The following is a 19,459-nucleotide window of genomic DNA, read 5'->3' on the forward strand; positions in this document are numbered from 1 at the left end:
GAAGCTTTCCTTTCTCTTGTATTTTTTTTAACAGTTTGAGGAGAATACTTTTTAACTCTTTAAATATTTGGTAGAATTTACCTGTGAAGCTATCTAATCCTGCACTTTTGTTTTTGGGGAGTTTTTTGATTATTAATTCCACTTTATTGCTGGTAATTGGTCTGTTTGAATATACTATTTCTTCCTGCTTTAGTTTTGATAGGTTTGTAGGTTTGATGTTTGTAGGAACAAAGAGAACAACACTTGATTTTATTGATTTTCTCTATTTTTTATTTATTTAATCAATTTTCAGACTATTTCTTTATTATTTCTATATTTCTGCTTGCTTTAATTTGCTCTTTTTCCAGTGTTTTAAGGTGGAAAATTAGGTTTTTGATATATCTTTTTTCTCTTTTAATGTAAGCATTTCCAGATTTAAATTTCCCTTTATGTGTTTATTTTGCTGCATTCTATGAGTTTTGGTATGTGGTGTGTTCATTTTCATCTTAAAGTATTTTCCATTATCATGTGTGAGGTCTTCAATGACTCATTGGTTCTTTAAGTGTGTAGTGTTTGACGCCCACATATTTGTGAATTTCCCAAATTTCCTTCTCTTATTGAGTTTTTTCCACTGTGATTGGAAAATACACTTTGTATATTCTTAATACCTCTTAAATGCATTGAGTCTTGTTTTATGACATAGCATATGGCTATTCTGGAAAATGTTCAATATGTGCTTGGAAAGAATGTGTATTCTGTTGTCAGTGAAATATTCTATAGATGTTTGTCAGGCCTAGTTGGTTTGAAGTATGGTTCAACTTTTCCATTACCTTGTGGACCTTCTGCCTAGCTGTTCTATTCACTAAAAGTTTGCAATTATTATTATTGAATTGTCTATTTCTTACTTTAATCTTATTGTTTCATTTACTTTGTATTTGGTTAGTTTACTTTGCCTTTTTGTATATGATTATGATTATAATTCGTCATAATTTCCTGATATATTGATACTCTTATCATTATAAAATATTCTTCTTTATCTGAAGTAGCATTTTTGTTTGTTTTAAAGGCCTAATTTATCTGGCATTAGAATGGCCCCTCAGTTCACAGATAATGCATGATATATAATTTTATCCCATTTACTTTTAACCTATTTATATCTTTGGATCTTAAGAGTGTCTCCTATACAGAGCACTTTATTGAATCTGTGCCTTTGATTTGAATTGTTTAATGATATTGATATTTCTGGATTTATATTTGCCATTTTACTTATTGTTTTCTATATGTCTTATGTTGTTTTTTTCCTCCAGTCCTTCATTACTGCTTTCTTTTTTATCAATTGAATTTATTGAATGTAACATTTTCATTTCCGTAATAATTTTTTCACATTTTTAAAATTTCTTTCTTAGTTGCTATTTAAGAGTTTATGATACACATCAGTATCAACTTCAGATTTATACTACCTAATTTCAGTGAAATATAAAAACATTACTCCTTTATGTGCTCTTCCCTTTTGTGGTGTTATATTTGTTATACAATCTATGTGTGTAATAAACTGGCAATACCTTTTTATAATAACTTTATACAAATTTATGTTTTTCAGAGAATATGAGAGAAGTAATGATAGGAATTACATATTCACAGAGATTTTTACGTGAGCCTTTATATTTAGCATTTCTAGTTTTCTTCTTTTCTTCCTGTGGATTTGAGCTATAAGCTGGTGTCATTTCCTTATTCCCAAACAGCTTTGCTTCCACTTGCCTCATTTTTGTCATTGTTATCAAATATATTAAATTTCTGTACATTATAGGTCAATGATATGATCATATTATTAGTTTGTACAATTGTTTTAAAATAAGTAAGGGAAGAAAGGAAAAGAAATGTGCAATTACAGTGGCTTGCACAATTACCATTACTACACAATTACCATTACCAGGGTTCTTTGGTTGTTTTGCATTAATGTCTGGTATTCGTTTCAGCTTGAAGAACTTCCTTTAGCATGTCTCCTGAAACAGGTCTACTAGTGAAAAATCCTCTCTGTTTTGTTTATCTGGAAATGTCTTCATTCTTGAAAGATTGATTTGCTTGTTATAAAATTTTCAACTTACAGTTTTTATATTTCAGCACTTTAAATATGTCATCCCACTCTATTCTGGCTTCTAGATAAAAACATGGAAGTCAGCTATTTATCTTTTTGGGGTTCTTATGTATGAGGTAATTTATCTCCTGATGGTTTTCAGATTTTCTTTGTCTTTGACTTTCATCAACTTTCGTATCACATATTTAGATGTAGATCTCTATGTATCTACCAAACTTGGAATCTATTGAGCTTCTTGGATGTATAGGTTAATGCATTTTACCAAATTTGAAATTTTTTCAGACATTATTTATTCAAACATAATTTCTTCTCCTTTCTCCTTTCCTTCTGGTACTCCCATTATGCATATGTTGGTGCATTTAATGGTGTACCCTTGTATCTCTGAGGCTCTCTTTATTTTTTTTAATTCTTTTTTCTTTCTTCAGATTCACTGTTGATATCTGTTCAATTCTTTCTTCTGCCTGCTTCAATCTACTGTTTGAGCCCATCTCGTGAAGCTTTTATCTTTGGTTTTTGTACATTTCAACTCCAGAATTGTCCTTTTGCTCTTTTTCTAAATGTAACTTCTGTCTTTGTATAGATATTCTCTGTTTGATGAGACATTATCATACCTTTCTTTAAAACGTGGTTTTCTTTAGCTCTTTGAACATATTTATAATAGCTGCTTTGAAGTCTTTATCTGCTCAGCCAGACATCTGAAACCTCTCAAAGGCAGTTTCTATTGCCCTTCTCTCCTGAATATGAGTCATCTTTTCCAATTTCTTCACATATCTCAGTTTTTTGTTGAAAACTGGGCATTTTAGGTAATGTATTTAAGTAACTGTGGGCATTAATCTCTCCTCTATTTTAGGACATTGTTTGCTTCCTTACTTATTTCTCAGCTTTTTGGATGGACTATTTCAGTGACATCTCTTTTCCCTGTAGTGGATAGTCATAGATGTCATTCCTTGGAAGGCATAGCCTTGGACATGTATAGTTACTCTGATCCTCCTGGAATGATAGTATTTTTAGCTGGGATCTCTGTCTCTTTCTTGACTCCCATTAAGTTTTTAAACTGGTCTGATCTGCTGATACCATACTCAGCTCTTAGCCTCCACTAATTGCTAGATGATTGCTCTATTCTTTCAGTTACATCCTGGAGGAGTAAATTACTCCATGGTCTGATCCAACTAAACTTAAGCCCTTTGGCCAGGGTGGTATTATGGGTCAGGCTTTGAGATCAAGTCAGACCTCAAAAGGAGCATTCTTAGCTGCCTCTTTGCTTGGTTCTCTCTCTTAAACTCCAATTTGATCTACCATTTTGCTTGTTGCTCTCATTGAGCTATCACCATCCTCCTCTTAGATGAACACCATGAAAGTCTTGTTTTCAGTAGCATTTTTAGACTTGAAATTCTCCCGTGTTCTCTCTCAAGTAAGCTCATACTCCTTAAAAAATGCTATGGAACTTTTTGTCCTTATATCTTGACTCTCCTAAGGAGGAAACATTGTACCAATTCTGTGGATCTAGGGATAGGACAACTTCTCAGAGTAACAATCCCAGTTTTTTAAGCAGGATGCTGAGCAATAGCTGTAGCTGCTGGTCTTTTTGGCTTGCCCATCTCAGCATAGAACCTCTGCCCTACTATTAATTTTGAATGAGGGTGATTTGAGCCTTGTGTTCTTAGCCTAGGGTGCCTGGAGTAGATCTTCTGTTCTATGAGTAGGAACTGAGTGATAGACAGGAGCTTCAGACCTTCGGCCACCCTTGCCTATAATGGAGCTTCTGTGGTGCAGAGATGGGTCAGATGAGAATTGCTGGTGGTTTGCCCCTCCTAGGGAGAAAACTTAATCCTAACAAGGAGCTGAAGACATATAGTCTTAATGTTCCCATCAAGAGTAAAACTGTCATTTTGCTGAGGTAGGAGGAGGAAAGGGCAAGTCATGGTTCAAATGTCACAGATGTTTGTCCTTACCTAGATACAGATTTTTGTGAATTAATTTTTTCCACTTGTTGTTTAACCTTAGTATAATTTTCAGAGACCTTAAACAGATGTTATATTTCATAATTTTTATAAAATTAGTTATACAAAATTTATGATGGTTTTGCTGGAGAGTGAGGCCACAGGACTCCTCAAGTTGTCATGCTAGAAGTGTTTCCTCTCTTTGCTATATTTTTAAAGGTAGAAAGCTTGGCAGAGGAGGCTCATGCTCTCATTCATTTCTTTGAAGCTGGTTAGCTTTATCTATGTTCATTCTTCTCCTTTCCTACTTCATTCATATTGACCTATCAGATGATTGATCTACTTCCCAGAATGTGACTCTCTGAGGTCTGGTCAATAAGACATCAACAAAATTCCTAAGAGGGCTGATATCAAGTAAATTGTATAACTGTCAAGTGGAATCAAAATTTTTATCTCATTTAACTTTCCTAATGGGAAATAACATTAAGCTAATTAGTATAAACAGAATATTTCTTGATGAGCATGGAACCTGAATAAGAGGTGTTAGCACAATCAGATTTTCAAATGGTAATATAGCTATTTCCATTAATTTTTAACTCCTTTTATTCAATTTCAACGTAGCCTCTTTTTGTCCCCTGTAGTATCTCAAGATTTTCTCTTTATAGTTGAGAGAACAAACTATATTAATAACCTGCCCAAGAACCTTGAGAAAATCAGAGGCAGAACCAGTACAGTAATAAAAATATTCCTCTCTGCTCATCAAGGTGAGATGACTCCCTCATGTAATTCTCCAGACATTTCTGGAATGCAAAGTTTTATTTCCAAAATTAGATGTTTTTGGGCATAGATTAGGTATGTGCTGTCGATAGAAACTTTGCCTATCTATATTCATTCTCTATTCAACTGACTGAGGTTTCTGTTACCAAAAATACAAAATGTCCTGTGTTCCTAGAGATATTCTGTCAAATATATAAACCAGATTCTGTGTTAAGTTATACAACATTTGCATGAATACTCTCCAGATGTTTGATGTCACAGAAAGAAGTTATTTTGTTTGGGATTCATCAAAACCACATCCTCTGTGTTTGCATATGACAGGGCACTCTGGGACATGAATGCTAAAAAGAGAATGGATACATATGGCACTCTTTAGGGAAAATAAACCTTGCCACATTGCAATATAAGATGAAATTAAGGAGTGTGATGACTTTAGAATACATATATCAAAAGTGAAGTAAAGTAAAATGTTTGGTACTTTTCAAAAAGCCACAAAAATTTGACAATAAAACCTAATGCGTATATCTTCAGCTCTTTTGTAATTAATACTGATCACATAAGAGCAAGAGAAATAACCACATTGAGCCAACGTCAATAGATCATGGCCAGCATCTATTTTGAATATTCAGGGCCAGTTAAATATTTTGAACATGTATTTTTTTTTTACTACAAGGACATAGACTTTGATATATATCCATAAGGTCTACCTTTTTGATTATATTGTTTAGATTATCTCTCTCTTTATTTTTGCCTCTTTGGTCTGCCTTGTTACTAAAAGTGGTATATTAAAATTTCCTATTGAGGGTCTCTACATATCAATGTCTACTTGCATCTCCTGTCATTTTGCTTCATAAAAGTTGCTGTGTTATTCAATTCATGATATTTATGTGTTATTTCTTCATTGTAGATTATGGTTTCTAGTACTTATTGGTCATGTTTTCCTCATTTGAGACATGAATTCTACTTTGTCCCTGAGGATTGCTGCCCTTCTTTTTTTATGATCATTTTCCTGGTATATTTTTTTTTGCTTATCTTTTTAATTTTAGCCTTTATGAATCATGTTAAGTAGCTCTTGCATATAACATGTTGTTGGGTTTTGTTTGCAAGTGAATTGAAAATTTTATTCTTTAAATAAATGTTATACCCATTCACATTTAAAAAGTTTGTAACATACAGAAAATTACCTTTTTTAATATGCAGTTTTAACGTATGGACAGATTCATCTTACCACCATCATAATTAGTGTATAGGACAGTTCCATCACATTCCTTTCCTGAAGTCAATTTCTCCCTTGGACCTAACTCCTGGTAAACACTGATCTCTTTTCTGTTGCCATGGGTTTGCCTTTTCTGGAATGTCATACAAATGTTATATAAATGGAGTCATATAGTATATAACCTTTTAAGATTGACTTTCTTCACTCAGCATAATGCCTTTGAGATTCACCTGTGTTGTTGCATGTGTCAGTAATTTGTTCCTTTTTTATTGCTAAGAATATTATCCCATCATACCAATGCTATACAGTTGTCCTATTCATCCATTGGAAGAATATGGGTTGATTATAGTCTGGGAAGATTATGAATAGAGCTGATATGCACATTTGTGTACAGGTGTTTGTGTAAACATATATTTTCATTTTTCTGAGATAAATACCCTATGAATGGAATTATAGGGTCCTATAGTATGTGTATATTTAATTTATAAGAAATACCAAACTGATTTATAGAATAGCTATACTATTTTGTATTCCCACTAGTGAAAATTAAAGTTCTAGTTGCTTTGCTTCCCTATCAGCACTTAGTAATGTCAAGTTTTTTGCCCTCCCCCCCCCCCCCCGCCATATCCTATGGAATTTCACTGTGGTTTTAATTTGCATTTTACTAATGGTTAAAGATGTTAAGTAACTTTCATCTGTTTATTGGTTATCTGCATATCCACTTTGGTGAAGTGTATGTTCGAGTCATTTGCCCATTTTAAAAACTGGATTGTTCATTTCCTACTGTTCAGTTTTAAGAGTCCTTTACATATCATAGATGCAAGTCCTTTGTTACATATGGCATTTGCAAATATTTTTCCTGGTCTGAACTCTATCTTTCTTTTAAGTGTCTTTCACACAGCAAAAATTTTAAATGTTAATGAAATCAAATTTTATTATTTTTTCCTATATGGGTTGTGTATTTAGTTTCATATTGAAGAAGTCTTTGACTAACTCTAAGTTACCAAGATTTTCTCATTTCCTTCAAAAATTTGTATAGTTTTATAGTTTTACACCTAGACGTATGATTGATTTTGAATTAATTTTGTGTGAAATCTGATGGTGTTTACATGTAGACATCCAGTTGTCCAAATACCATTTGTTGAAAAGACAGTATTTTCTCCATTTAATTACCTTTCCATCTTTGTCAGAAGCCAAGTGGACATATTTATGTGGGTGTATTTCTGGACTATTCTGTTCCATTGATCTACTTATCTTTTACAGTAGTGTCTTGGTAATGAAAGCTTTACAATGAGCATTAAAATAAGGTAGTGTGGGCTCCTCAAGGTTATTCTTTTTAAAAATGGTATTAACTATTTTGTCTTTTCATATAAATTTTAAAATCAGTTCTCTAGGGGTGCCTGGGTGGCTCAGTTGGCTCAGGTCATGATCCCCAGGGTCCTGGGATTAAGCCCCATATGTCGTATGTCATTGGGCTCTCTGCTTAGTGAGGAGTCTGCTTCTCGCTCTCCCTCTGCCTGTCACTCTCCCTGCTTATTCTCTTTCTCCCCTTCTCTCTCTCTAATAAATAAATATATAAATAAACAAAATAAAATAAAATCTTTTAAAAAATCACTTCTCTAGAGCTACAAAAACTCCAATGGAATTTTATTGGAATTGCATTAGATTATAGATCCCATTCATAATAAAATATGTACAACATGTTCTAAAATTATGAAAGTATGATGATGTAATGAGTACACATGAACCAGTCAAAAAGAGAAGTAGAACATTAGAACTTGTATTTAAAAGAAAAAAAGAACTTGTATCTATGTCTATGGTTCTTCTCATATCTTTTTTTTTTTTGATGCAGTAAATTACTCAAGGAGTAATTTGTTGAATTATTGGATCTTTGAATCACCTTCCACTTTTGATTTTGCTATTAGAATTTTACTTCTTATGTTTTTGCCTAGTCTTAAAAAATGTTGAGAGTAGAAGAGGTGGTAAACCTCATACTACTTTTAAAAAAATAAACTTTTATTAGCTACATTGAAGTAATTTTAAGTTAAAGATTAGGTTTTAAGGTGGTTTGCATTTTAATCTTAAAGGATATATAGAACTGAAATAATGTATTCAATCATTTATTACTTCTGAAGTTTTATAGGTATGTACCAGTACCTTTTTATGTTATATGGACATAAAGTATGTCCATATAAATGAACATTTATATATATGTGTATGTGTGTATATATATATATTTTTTTTAATTTATTTTCCCCCAGTTTTAGTGAAATATAATTATCATTATAACATTGAGTTAGTGTAAGGTATGCAAGATAATCAGTAGTTTATGTATGTATTGCAAAATGATCACCACAGAAAGTGTAATTAACATCCATCAAAAAAAAAAACACATCCATAACCCCACATAATTACAAATTTTTTTTCTTGGGGTGAGAATTTTTAAGATCTATACTCTTAGCAACTTTCAAATACACAGAGCAGTATTTTAACTATAATCACCTGGCTGCACATTGCATTCCCAGAATTTATCTTATAACTGGAAGTTTAAATCTTTTGACCATGGGTGAGGACCTAATCCCCCTGAACCCCCCAACAACTACCAATCTGTTCTTCACTTAAAGTATTTAGAGTGAGATCTGTCTTTGTAGTGCCACAGTAGTTGACACCATGTCTGTCACTCAGTTAATTTTGAACGAGTAAGTGAAATGTATTTTTATGTCTATCAATACTACCTCAAATTTCAGATGAATCATTTTACCATTTCTTTGAGATTGTATTATGTTGCTTTTTAATGACGACTAAGGACATAAGCAAAGCTCATGGAAATTATTCTGGAGAAATGGAGCAACAGATAATTTTTAGTCCAACCAATTGTGTTAACGACCATCTAAGTCTCTCACTATTCAGATTTTTTTCCCTTTTACTTCCAGTGCATACACATTTGAATGCTTCCAAAGCAATCCTGAGGAGAGAGGCAAAGAATTATGAAAGTATAGAATTTAGGTCTGAAAACACTGTACGGCTCCATTTGGGTCCAACCAATTGTGTTAACGACCATCTAAGTCTCTCACTAGTCAGATTTTTTCCCCTTTCACTTCCAGTGCACACACATTTGAATGCTTCCAAAGCAATCCTGAGGAGAGAGGCAAAGAATTAATGAAAGTATAGAATTTAGATTATGAAAACACTGTATGGCTCCACTTGGGTGTTCAATAAGTGGCAGGTCAAGGAAATCTACATCACAGAATATATTTCTATTTTAAAGCGACTTCATTTGGTGAAAAACCTAGTATGAGTTAATAATGATGATATTCAATGCAAAACTTGTATCAGGTTGACTAAGTATCAAATATTAGAGAAGTAGTTAGAATTAGTTATTTTTCAAGTATTTACCAATATAAAATATCAATGTGTGTAGTGTTAATGTCACTCATTATCATGGCATGTGAAAGGTTTAGAGGTGTATTTGTCTACTTATGTGTATGTAATGCTAAAATTTAATATTTGTAATGCTGCACTTAATTCATTCAAAAAAAGTGAGTACCCAAACCCTATTCTGGGCTATGAGAATACAGCAATGAAACGTGTAGGTCATATTCTAAACTCATAACTAAATATGGTATAGAATAAGAAATTTTCTTTTGGTGTTTATCTAAACATTGTTTCTCTTAAAGAGAAATTTATTAAAATTGTATTATAAATATATTTGAATTTGCTTTTATTTTAATTAAGAAATAACAGACTTCTTAGCAATAAACTAAATTGATATATAATTACTTTAGCAATAGTAATAATTTACATTATAAATATATTTGAAATCTACTTCACTTTTGCTTTTATGATGAGATAACTTTTTCATTCACATAATGTAACCCCTAATATTTTATCATAGTCCTGCTCAAGATTCATGAGGGATATAGTGATGTGGGATATACTATGGATATGGGATATAGACTATGGGATATAGTGATGTGATCTAAGATTATCACTCTGAATCTCTGTGTATTTGAACACTGACAATAGTCTTAATTAGGATTAATTAATTCTATTTTTCAATGTGTACTTTTGTACTGAAAAATCATGTAAATGTGCCAAAATTTTACCCATTTTAGTCACACATTTTTAAATTAACATATAGTTAAGGTTTAATTTTTTTAAAAGAGATAGTCTGAAATATTTTGACATGAAAATGATTCTCGTGTCTTGAAAAGAATTAGATCATAAAGCCACTAGGGGGCTCACACACCACGTGTGTAAATCATGTGGCATCACACATCCCACATACAATTCTGGGCACTTTTAAAAGGCTGTATACCTGAGGCAATAATATTACATTCCGTACTTTTGTGTGGGGGGTTAAGAAGTAATATTTTTATGGCAACAGAGAAGAGCACATTAAGGGGAGGTTCTAGAAAATATATTACATAAGTATAATTTATCAAGGAAGTTAGAAAGAAGAGGTAAAAAATAGAAATTGGAGAAATTTTAAAGTCTTGCTTAATCCCTAATGAACACACCTTCTGTGAGGACTGACTTTCCCATTGCTATGGGAGCATTAGCTCTAGTTGTCAAGTCTTAGAATCCTAGGGTTGGACAGAATTACTTTTGCACAAATAACATTAATGGTGTTGATTCACATGTCTTGTATTGAGAAGACTTATTTGCAATCAATTTTTAATTTTTTTTTATTTTTAAAAATATTTTATTTATTTATTCATGAGAGACACAGAGAGAGAGAGAGAGAGAGAGACAGAGGGAGAAGCAGGCTCCATGCTGGAAGCCTGATGTAGGACCTGACCCTGGGACTCCAGGATCACACCCTGGGCCAAAGGCAGGTGCTGAACCACTGAACCACCCAGGCGTCCCTTTTTTTTTTTTTTTTTTTTCAATCAATTAAAAAAAAAAAACTTTAGCTGGTTCATTTCCCTTAAAGTTGTATCAATATTCTTTCATTTTGGAGCACCTGGGTGGCTCAATAGGCTAAGCATCAGACTCCTGTTTTCAGCTCAGGTCATAATCTCAGGGCCAGGAGATGGAGCCCCTCCTCGAGTTCAGTGCTGGGTATGGAGCCTGCTTAAGATCCTCCCTCTCCCTCTGCCCCTGTCTTGTGTGTGCATTGTTTCTGTCTCTCTCTTCCTCTCTCTCTCAAAAAAAAAATATCCTTTCATTTTTTAAAGGAAGACCCTTGAAAAGCAATTTGAGACCTTTCTTATATAAATGAAATTCAGGTGTTCTATTAAAGAGCATTCTTAAATATTTTATGAATTTCATCTATTTTGTTTTGTTTATGATCTAGGGGCAGTTCAGCATTAACTTGGCAGGAACGGGGATGAAGATATCCAGCACAGCAAAATGGCTTGCTCAGGGCAATTATGCCTCTGTCATCATACACAGATCACAAGTAAGTCCTGCTGGACCCAAATACTGGTTTGAAATACTTAAGTGCTGTGAACTAGAATTAAAGGTCCTTTACTTTCATTGTAGAGTCATAAAGTTAATGACTAATGAATTATCGCATAGATGAGGCATATTACATATAATGGGGCATAATATTAATGAAATAATGAAAGTGGGTTCATTTTTATTAAGGTACATATATGGTTTTATATGTATATAAATTCATGTATAGGCTACAGATATCTGAACCTGAAATATCAAATACCAAGGCTCAAATTTGGGCCTAATGAATTGAAATGTATGTACTTCAAAACGAAGTACTGCTGTTAGCTATATTTTAATTATTAAAGATTTGGTAGGTTTAATATTTCAAAGTTGAGGAGTAGGTTTTTGGTTTATTTGCCTCACAGCTTTGATTTAGTGATGGGGGTGGTGTTAGAGCCATTTTTCATCTAACACCTCTTTATAGTTACTATAAGAATTAGGACTATTTATGTGGTTGTATGAATATTTTCCTCCGCCTTTATCCAAATAACATCGTACTTAGCTTTTACCTATAGCATATGTATTACAGATAGAACACATTTAATTTTGCTGGTGTAGCGTACTGGCAAATATGCTTTATGAGATGGCTCCTGTTATGTACAGTTACCATGTCTCAGATAGCATGACTCTATCTATAGTAAATCAGGATCTATTTTATAAGTGTTCTCACCTCGGGACACCTGGCTCAGTGGTTGAGCTTCTGCCTTTGGTTCAGGAAGGGCATGATCCTGGAGTCCCAGGGTTCAAGTCCCACATCAGGCTCCCTGCATGGAGCCTGCTTCTCCCTCTGCCTGCGTCTCTGCCTCTCTCTCTGTGTCTCTCATGAATAAATAAAATAAATCTTAAAAAAATAAAAGTGTTCTCACCTCTGTTGCTCATCAGTCAGTACCATCAAAAGCCCTTGCTCATTCTGTTTTGTGTTTTTTCTTTCTTTTGATAAAAGTGACTATTTTTTACACTTGTATCAATATTATTTATAATGAAATTCAATTTTCCAATATTCATAGTCTCTAACATTCTATTTCTGAAGACTATGAAACTGAGTTTTAATTAACAAAGAATTTAATTTTTTTGAATTATTTCTGTCATTCGGGTAAGAAATTGGCTATTTTATTTTATTTTATTTTATTTTATTTTATTTTATTTTAAAGATTTTATTTATTTATTCATGAGAGACACAGAGAGAGAGGCAGAGACACAGGCAAGGGGAGAAGCAGGCTTCATGCAGGGAGCCCAATGTGGGACTCGATCCCAGGACCCCAGGATCACAATCCAAGCCGAAGGCAGAAAACGCCCAACCACTGAGCCACCCAGGCACCCCTAGAAATTGGCTTTTAAAACAAACAACTATAGGGACACCTGGGTGGCTCAGTGGTTAAGCATCTGCCTTTGGCTCAGGTCCTGATCCTGGAGTCCCACTGCCTGTGTCTCTGCCTCTCTGTCTCTCATGAACAAATAAATAAAACCTTTAAAAAAATAAAACAAACAACTATAAATTTTCATTTGACATATTTAGGTCTAATCCTAAATAATGGGAATAATGGGAATAAATTATTTAATTAAAGTATATTCTGAGCAGTGTAAAGAGCTCAATGAAATATTTTGACCTTATTTACCCAACTTTTAGATATCTTTTGGTTAATTGTAAAGAGGTCACCAGTAGATATGAATATTTAGTATGATCATTCCTGTGGTTCTATTTAAGTTCCATTCTAAAGATTAATTATTTAATCAATTGAGAATTTCTACCTCGATCAAAAATATTGCACATGAAAGTATTTCCGGAAACCTGTGACCTGGTGTAAAGCTGCAACAGGTAGAACCTGAGTTTACATGTGGAAATGCAAACGTCTTTTCATTTGCCAAGACATTTAATCAAGATTAGGTTTTTATGTAAATAATTTGGTAATAGGGATGTACATAAATGAGAATTTTTACTACCTTTCCCATCTTCTCTGTTTACTTAGATTCTTGAGAGCTAAAAAAATTTCTGAAAGAAAAGGCAACTTCAAAAGCCCCTGATCTCAAAACAGTCTTTATCCCAAAATGTTCTAGGAACTCGAAGTTTCCTTCTCTGCCCTCCCTGTTTTGATCATAAACAAAACAAACCTTCAAAAGAAACCCCACCCCCAAAAAATCACCCTTACTTTCTCCAGAAACTCTTATAGGAGCTCAAACTGGTTTTGCCTCATCCTATCAAAATGCCTTCAGTCTTTTGACTTTTGGACAAAGGATGGAAAACTGTTTAGAGAGAACAACTGTCACACCCTTCTCAACAGCTTCTGTCAACCGAGTCCTCAGTGAAGGGCTCTGCTTTTCTTTAAAAAAAAAGAATTCCTTTCTTATTTCTTTTCTAATTATAATTACTGCTTCCATTCCAGTTTCCCCCCTATTTTATCACAAATTCTATACTTTTCTTCATGCTGTGTTTCTAAGGCTTCCCTGAGATTGAGGTTAATGAGAGAGAATATGCCTCATGTACAGTTCTGGTTTGCATATTCCTTATTTAGCCCATGAGAATCTTATATAAAATCATGTAAATATTGAACAGCAAATTGGGAGAGGTTTTAACAACTTCACTGAAGCAAATAGACGCTTCAATGAACAATATGTGGCTTGAGACGAATTGTCTAAATTATAATGTGGCTTATAACCATCAAGGAGCTAATATGAATTTCAGGTTATATGATTCCAATGACCACCAGTTTCAACTGATCCTGAAATGGTATGATCTTTGACCTCAGATGTAATTGTTATAGGAAACTTTGGCTAATGATTTCAGCCACATAATTCGAAGCATTTGCTTTTTCTGCATATGCACGAAGATACCAGTTTGTGTCCGATTCTCCCATATTTCTGCCTTTCCCTATTTTCAGGATGGAACCAAAGTCTACGGCAGATGTGGAGGGTTCTGTGGAAAGTGTGTTCCTCACATGACTACTGGTCTCCCAATTCAAGTAGGATGAACATTCAGAAGTGGGACGTATGAGGAGATATTCCCTGGAATATCTGCAAATAACCGGTGCTCATTTCTTTACTCTTCTCTTCCTGAGATTTCCATGTCCAAAATGTCTGTGCCTTTTTTTTTTCTTTCAGGGTGCTCATCAGGGAATCAAATCACTGCTTAATTTTTCCAAAGCCTTCAAAGTAAACTTAACAAATATATGACTCTAATTAGGAACTCTTTTAAAGGACATGATAATTTATGGTATGATATTCAGAGATATTTGCATGAATTCTACCAAGATAATGTTGCTGTTAACAAACATCTTGGACTGGATCGTGGTTATATTACGCCTATGAACGCACATATAAATCTCTACTCAGTATTGTACTGTACAATGAATGTTTATTCTACTTGTTAAAATGGAGCAAGTAAAAACTAGCAAAATGAATTTATTTAAAACTCCTATGAACATTACTGAATCTGTCAGGTAAACAGCAAATCCCCATAGTCATATCAAAAAAGTACATAGCCATTATACTTTCTACTGATACAGCTTAGATACCTTGATTTATATTTCCTTTAATTTTAAATTGTGGGTTATGGTGCTTCAAATAAAAAAAAATCCTAAAAATGCAGTACACTTTTATATTAAAAATCTATGCTTGGGTTAAATAGTAAATATGAAAATTTGTGGATATAACAGAAGAAGATATGCTATAGTAGAATTTTACTTAAAACACCTACCTCTAATTTGATTGTACTTATAAGAGCAATACATTGTTTTTATAATGTTTATATTCTGTCTCTGTAACTCATATATGTATATATTTACTCTTAAAAATCTATTTTCTCAAAGTTATGTACTGTATTTTATTAATCAAGTAGAGAAGTGAGAATTATTGAAATTTTGAAAATCCTATTTTGGTAGACAAAATTATGTTTATATGTGCAAAATTTTTATTAGAGATGTCCAAATTATTCTACATCTGAGGTTTCTCAAAGCCAAAACATAAAAGATAGTATAAAAATTAACTATTCATGGGCAAATTCTCAGGTAGTAAGAGATTTTTTCAGGTGAATAATTTGTGTATTATATAATAATATGATTTTAAAAGAATCATAGACAATATTTTTCTATGGCAACTTACTCTGTAAACCAAAAAATGAATCTACTAATAGATTTTTGCCAGTAAATAGTAGTGTACTAGTTTTACCCACGAAGTTTCCCCCCCCCAAACATTTATTATTATTTATTTTTTCTCCAAACATTTTTTCCCCCATATAAGGTACTAAAGCAATTTTGTGCCAATGTGGTTAGATAAACATTTAGGGATCTCTGTATCAGAAATAAAGTATTTTGCACTATGTGCCTTAAACCAGTTACAATCATTAGTACAAAATGTGTAACATTTTCTAGAAATGTTTTCATTCATAAAATCTTACAACTTATATACATGTGAATAATAAACCTATTTGTGTGATATGTTAGCATTTTGCTTTCATTTTTCTTACGTGTAAAAAAATATTTCTTTACCAACAAGGTTTATAACCCTATGACCACTCTAGAAATTCAGAGAACTTTTTATTCAGATTGTTGCAGTTGGAATGGAAATGGTTCATGTCTGCTATACACCCTTCTCATGGCAGAGGGAATATAGCAGGAGGCTGACAAAAACTTGAGGTGGTTTTACAGGCTTCTGTATATACAAGGGATACCCATGTCATTGAATATATACTCATATTCAATTAGCCAAATGAAATCACGTGACCAAATCATAGTCATTGGATCAGGGAAATATACTCTTTCTACAGAGGAGGATTGCCAGGCACAGGGAAATGGGTGAGGACTTCAAATTCTCTCCTAAGAGGAAGGAACAGATCCTTGTAAACAGTAATGTATTTTAGACATCCATCTTCAATTTCCCTCGAAATTGTCAAAGTATTATCCAAAGCAGTTAAATCAACTTAAATTACCACTGGTCAGGTGTAAAAATTGTAGAGTATCCACATCCTCGATGGCACATGAATTAAAAAAAAAAATCTGATCTGCTGGGGAATAGCATAGTATTTCATTGTTTGAATATTTATATTCATCTGATTGCTATATTGAATGAGGATTCTTTTATATATATTTTGCCATTAGGTTTCTCTCTGAGAATTGCTTGATCGTTTTGTATTCTCTTTGCTCCTCTTCTCCACCATCTTTCCCATCTTCTCATACCCCTACCCTACTCCTCAAGTCATTAAAAACAAAAAGAAACAAACATGAGGGAGTATAGCATTTTATGTGAATGGGTTTTTAAATATTTGGGAATCTGGGGACCCCTGGGTGGCTCAGCAGTTGAGCATCTGCCTTAGGCTCAGGGTGTGATCCCGAGGTCTTGGGATGGAGTCCCACGTCAGGCTCCCTGCATGGAGCCTGCTTCTCCCTCTGTCTATGTCTCTGCCTCTCTCTCTGTGTCTCTCATGAATAAATAAATAAAATCTTAAAAAAAAAAAATTGGTTGAGACACCTGAGTGGCTCAGTGGTTGTGTCTTCCTTTGGTTCAGGTCGTGATCCCTGGGCTGTGGGATCGAGTCCTACATCGGGCTCCCCACAGGAGAGCCTGCTTCTCCCTCTGCCTGTGTCTCTGGCTCTCTCCCTGTGTCTCTCATGAATAAATAAATAAAATCTTTAAAACAAAAACCATTTGGGAATCTCTTATCAAAAAGCATACTTTTGATTCTCCCTTAAATTAGTTGCAAATATTAGTATGCAGTGTATAGTAATTTTCTGTACTTGTTTATCATTTAAAATAAAGTATTCTGTACAAGTATTTTATCTATTTTCCCTCACTCTTTAAGGAGAAAGATTTCCCTGCTCCTGCTGAAGGCCAGTCCCCCAACCTCTGCTCTCATATTTCTTCTCACTCCGAATTCTCCAGAACCTTTTCCCACAGATTATTATCTCTCCCTCCCTTTCCTTTCTCTCTCTGCTGGCTCCTTCTCTTCATCCCCCCCACCCCCCCCCCCGCCAAAAAAAAAAGTTTTCGATTCTCTCCATTTTATTTTATTTTTAAAAAATTTCATTGTAGTTGACTTAACAATGTTTTATTAGCTTAAGGTGAACACCATAAGGATTCCACAACAATAAGTGTAGTCACCACCTGTTACCATATAATGTTGTTACACTATTATTGTATTTCTTAAACTATACTTTTCACTCTGTGACTGATTTATTTTATAATGAGAAATTTGTGCCTCTTAATCCTCTCCACCTAGTTCGCCCATCCCCTCCCCCTCCCTGCCATTTCCTTCCCCTCTAGGGACCAGCAGTTTGTTCTTTGTATGTATGAGTCTGTTTCTGTTTGTTCTGTTTCTTAGATTCCACATATAAGTGACATCATATGGTATTTGTCTTTCTCTGTCTGAATTAGTTCACTTAGCATAGTATATTCTAGGTCCTCTTCTATTTTAAAACAAAAAGATGTCTCCCCCTTCACCCATCACTACTCACTGTTCTTCCTCTTATTTTCTGAGAGAAACTGCTCTCCTCATGGTCTCTTCATCTTCACCTTTCATTCAATTGGTCCGTTTATACCATGACTTCCAACCTTCAATATTTTATTGAAACCGCTTTCACTAAAATCACCATGAACTCCTAGTTGCCCAGCACAATTGATATATTCCGAGTTGGGTTTTTCTTTCTCCTTTTAATTTCTGAATAGCATTTGGCAGGGAAAGTTCCATGAAATTCTATGATTTGTTTAATGGTCTAGTGTATGATCTATTTGGGTGCATTTTCCCAATTGCTCGTGAAAATAATGCGTTTTTGGCAGTAATTTTGTGTAGATTTAGGTAAGTAAATAATGTTAAGTTATTGTATTGTTCAGATCTTTTCTATATTATTATTTTTCTAATTGCAGTGTTAATTATTGAGAGATGCAGTTTTTAAAATTATAGTGTCAATTATAGTATTGAGATTTTTTCTCAATTGTAATATCAATTACTCTTCTAACTATAGTACTGATAATCATTATTATATTAACATGATGCTGATATTGATATTCTATTATAGTAATGTTATATTCTTCAACTATAATTGTGGATTTGTCTATTTCTCCCTTTGGTTTTGCCAAATTTTGTCATGAATTTAGAAGTTCTGTTATTAGCTATCTATATGCTTATGAGTGTTATGTCTTTTTTTAAAAAGATTTTATTTATTTATTCATGAGAGACACAGAGAGAGAGGCAGAGACATAGGCAGAGGGAGAAGCAGGCTCCCTGCAGTGAGCCTGATGTGGGGCTGGATCCTGGGACTGGGATCATGCCCTGAACCAAAGGCAAACGTTTAACCACTGATCCACCCAGGCACCCCTTGAGTGTTATGTCTTTTTGATGAATTGACACCCTTATCCTTATGAAATGTTCCTATATAGCTCTAGTAATACTCCTTCCCTTAAAGTTTACATTGATAGTGAAATAAGTACATCATCTTTCTTTTAGTTAGCATTGCATGTTACATTTCTTGCCATCCTTTATTTTTAACCAATATATATCTTTTTAAATGTCTCTTGTAAATAGCTTATAATTGTTCTGTGCTTTTAAAATGTTTAAATCCAGTTTGAAAATCTGTGAGTTTTTTTATATTTAAAAATATAAGGCCATTTATATTTAATATTTAATGCAACTACTAATAGAGTTGGATTTAAGCCCACCATTTTCTTATTTGTATTCTACTTGTCCCATACATTCTTTCTTCTATTATTCTTCCTTTCCTGCCTACTTACTTTGAATTAATTGATTATTTTTATACTCAATTTTATATTCTCTTTTTAATCTATCTCCCCTCTTTTCTTTGTGTTTGCTTTAGGGATTCCAATATAAATCCTTAACCTATCACAATCTACTTTGAATGCTATAAACCCAAAATACATCTTACATAAATTTTTGCTTTAGCCAGGTGTCTTTTAAAATAAATAAGATAATATAAAATTATTCTTTATATAAACCCATATATTTATTATCTCTTGCTCTTCATTCTTCTCTATAGATGTGAGTTCCTTTCTATTATAATTTTT

At 33.4% G+C, this 19,459-nt stretch overlaps 1 protein-coding gene across 5 annotated transcripts in view; it reads left to right on the forward strand.

Moving 5' to 3' along the window:
• Positions 1-15,880, forward strand: part of ADAMTS20 (ADAM metallopeptidase with thrombospondin type 1 motif 20) — a 163,132-nt gene extending 147,252 nt beyond the window's left edge. For all 5 annotated transcript variants that reach the window (XM_049102553.1, XM_049102556.1, XM_049102555.1 and 2 more), the window contains 3 exons: positions 11,307-11,411; positions 14,329-14,409; positions 14,549-15,880. In XM_049102553.1, coding sequence (XP_048958510.1) covers positions 11,307-11,411; positions 14,329-14,409; positions 14,549-14,620 — 258 coding nt within the window. In that variant the 3' untranslated portion in view covers positions 14,621-15,880. The remainder of the gene's footprint in view (positions 1-11,306; positions 11,412-14,328; positions 14,410-14,548) is intronic.
• The last annotated feature ends 3,579 nt before the right edge of the window (positions 15,881-19,459 follow it).

This window comes from Canis lupus, chromosome 27 (assembly GCF_003254725.2).
Source record: "Canis lupus dingo isolate Sandy chromosome 27, ASM325472v2, whole genome shotgun sequence".
NCBI lineage: Eukaryota > Metazoa > Chordata > Mammalia > Carnivora > Canidae > Canis > Canis lupus.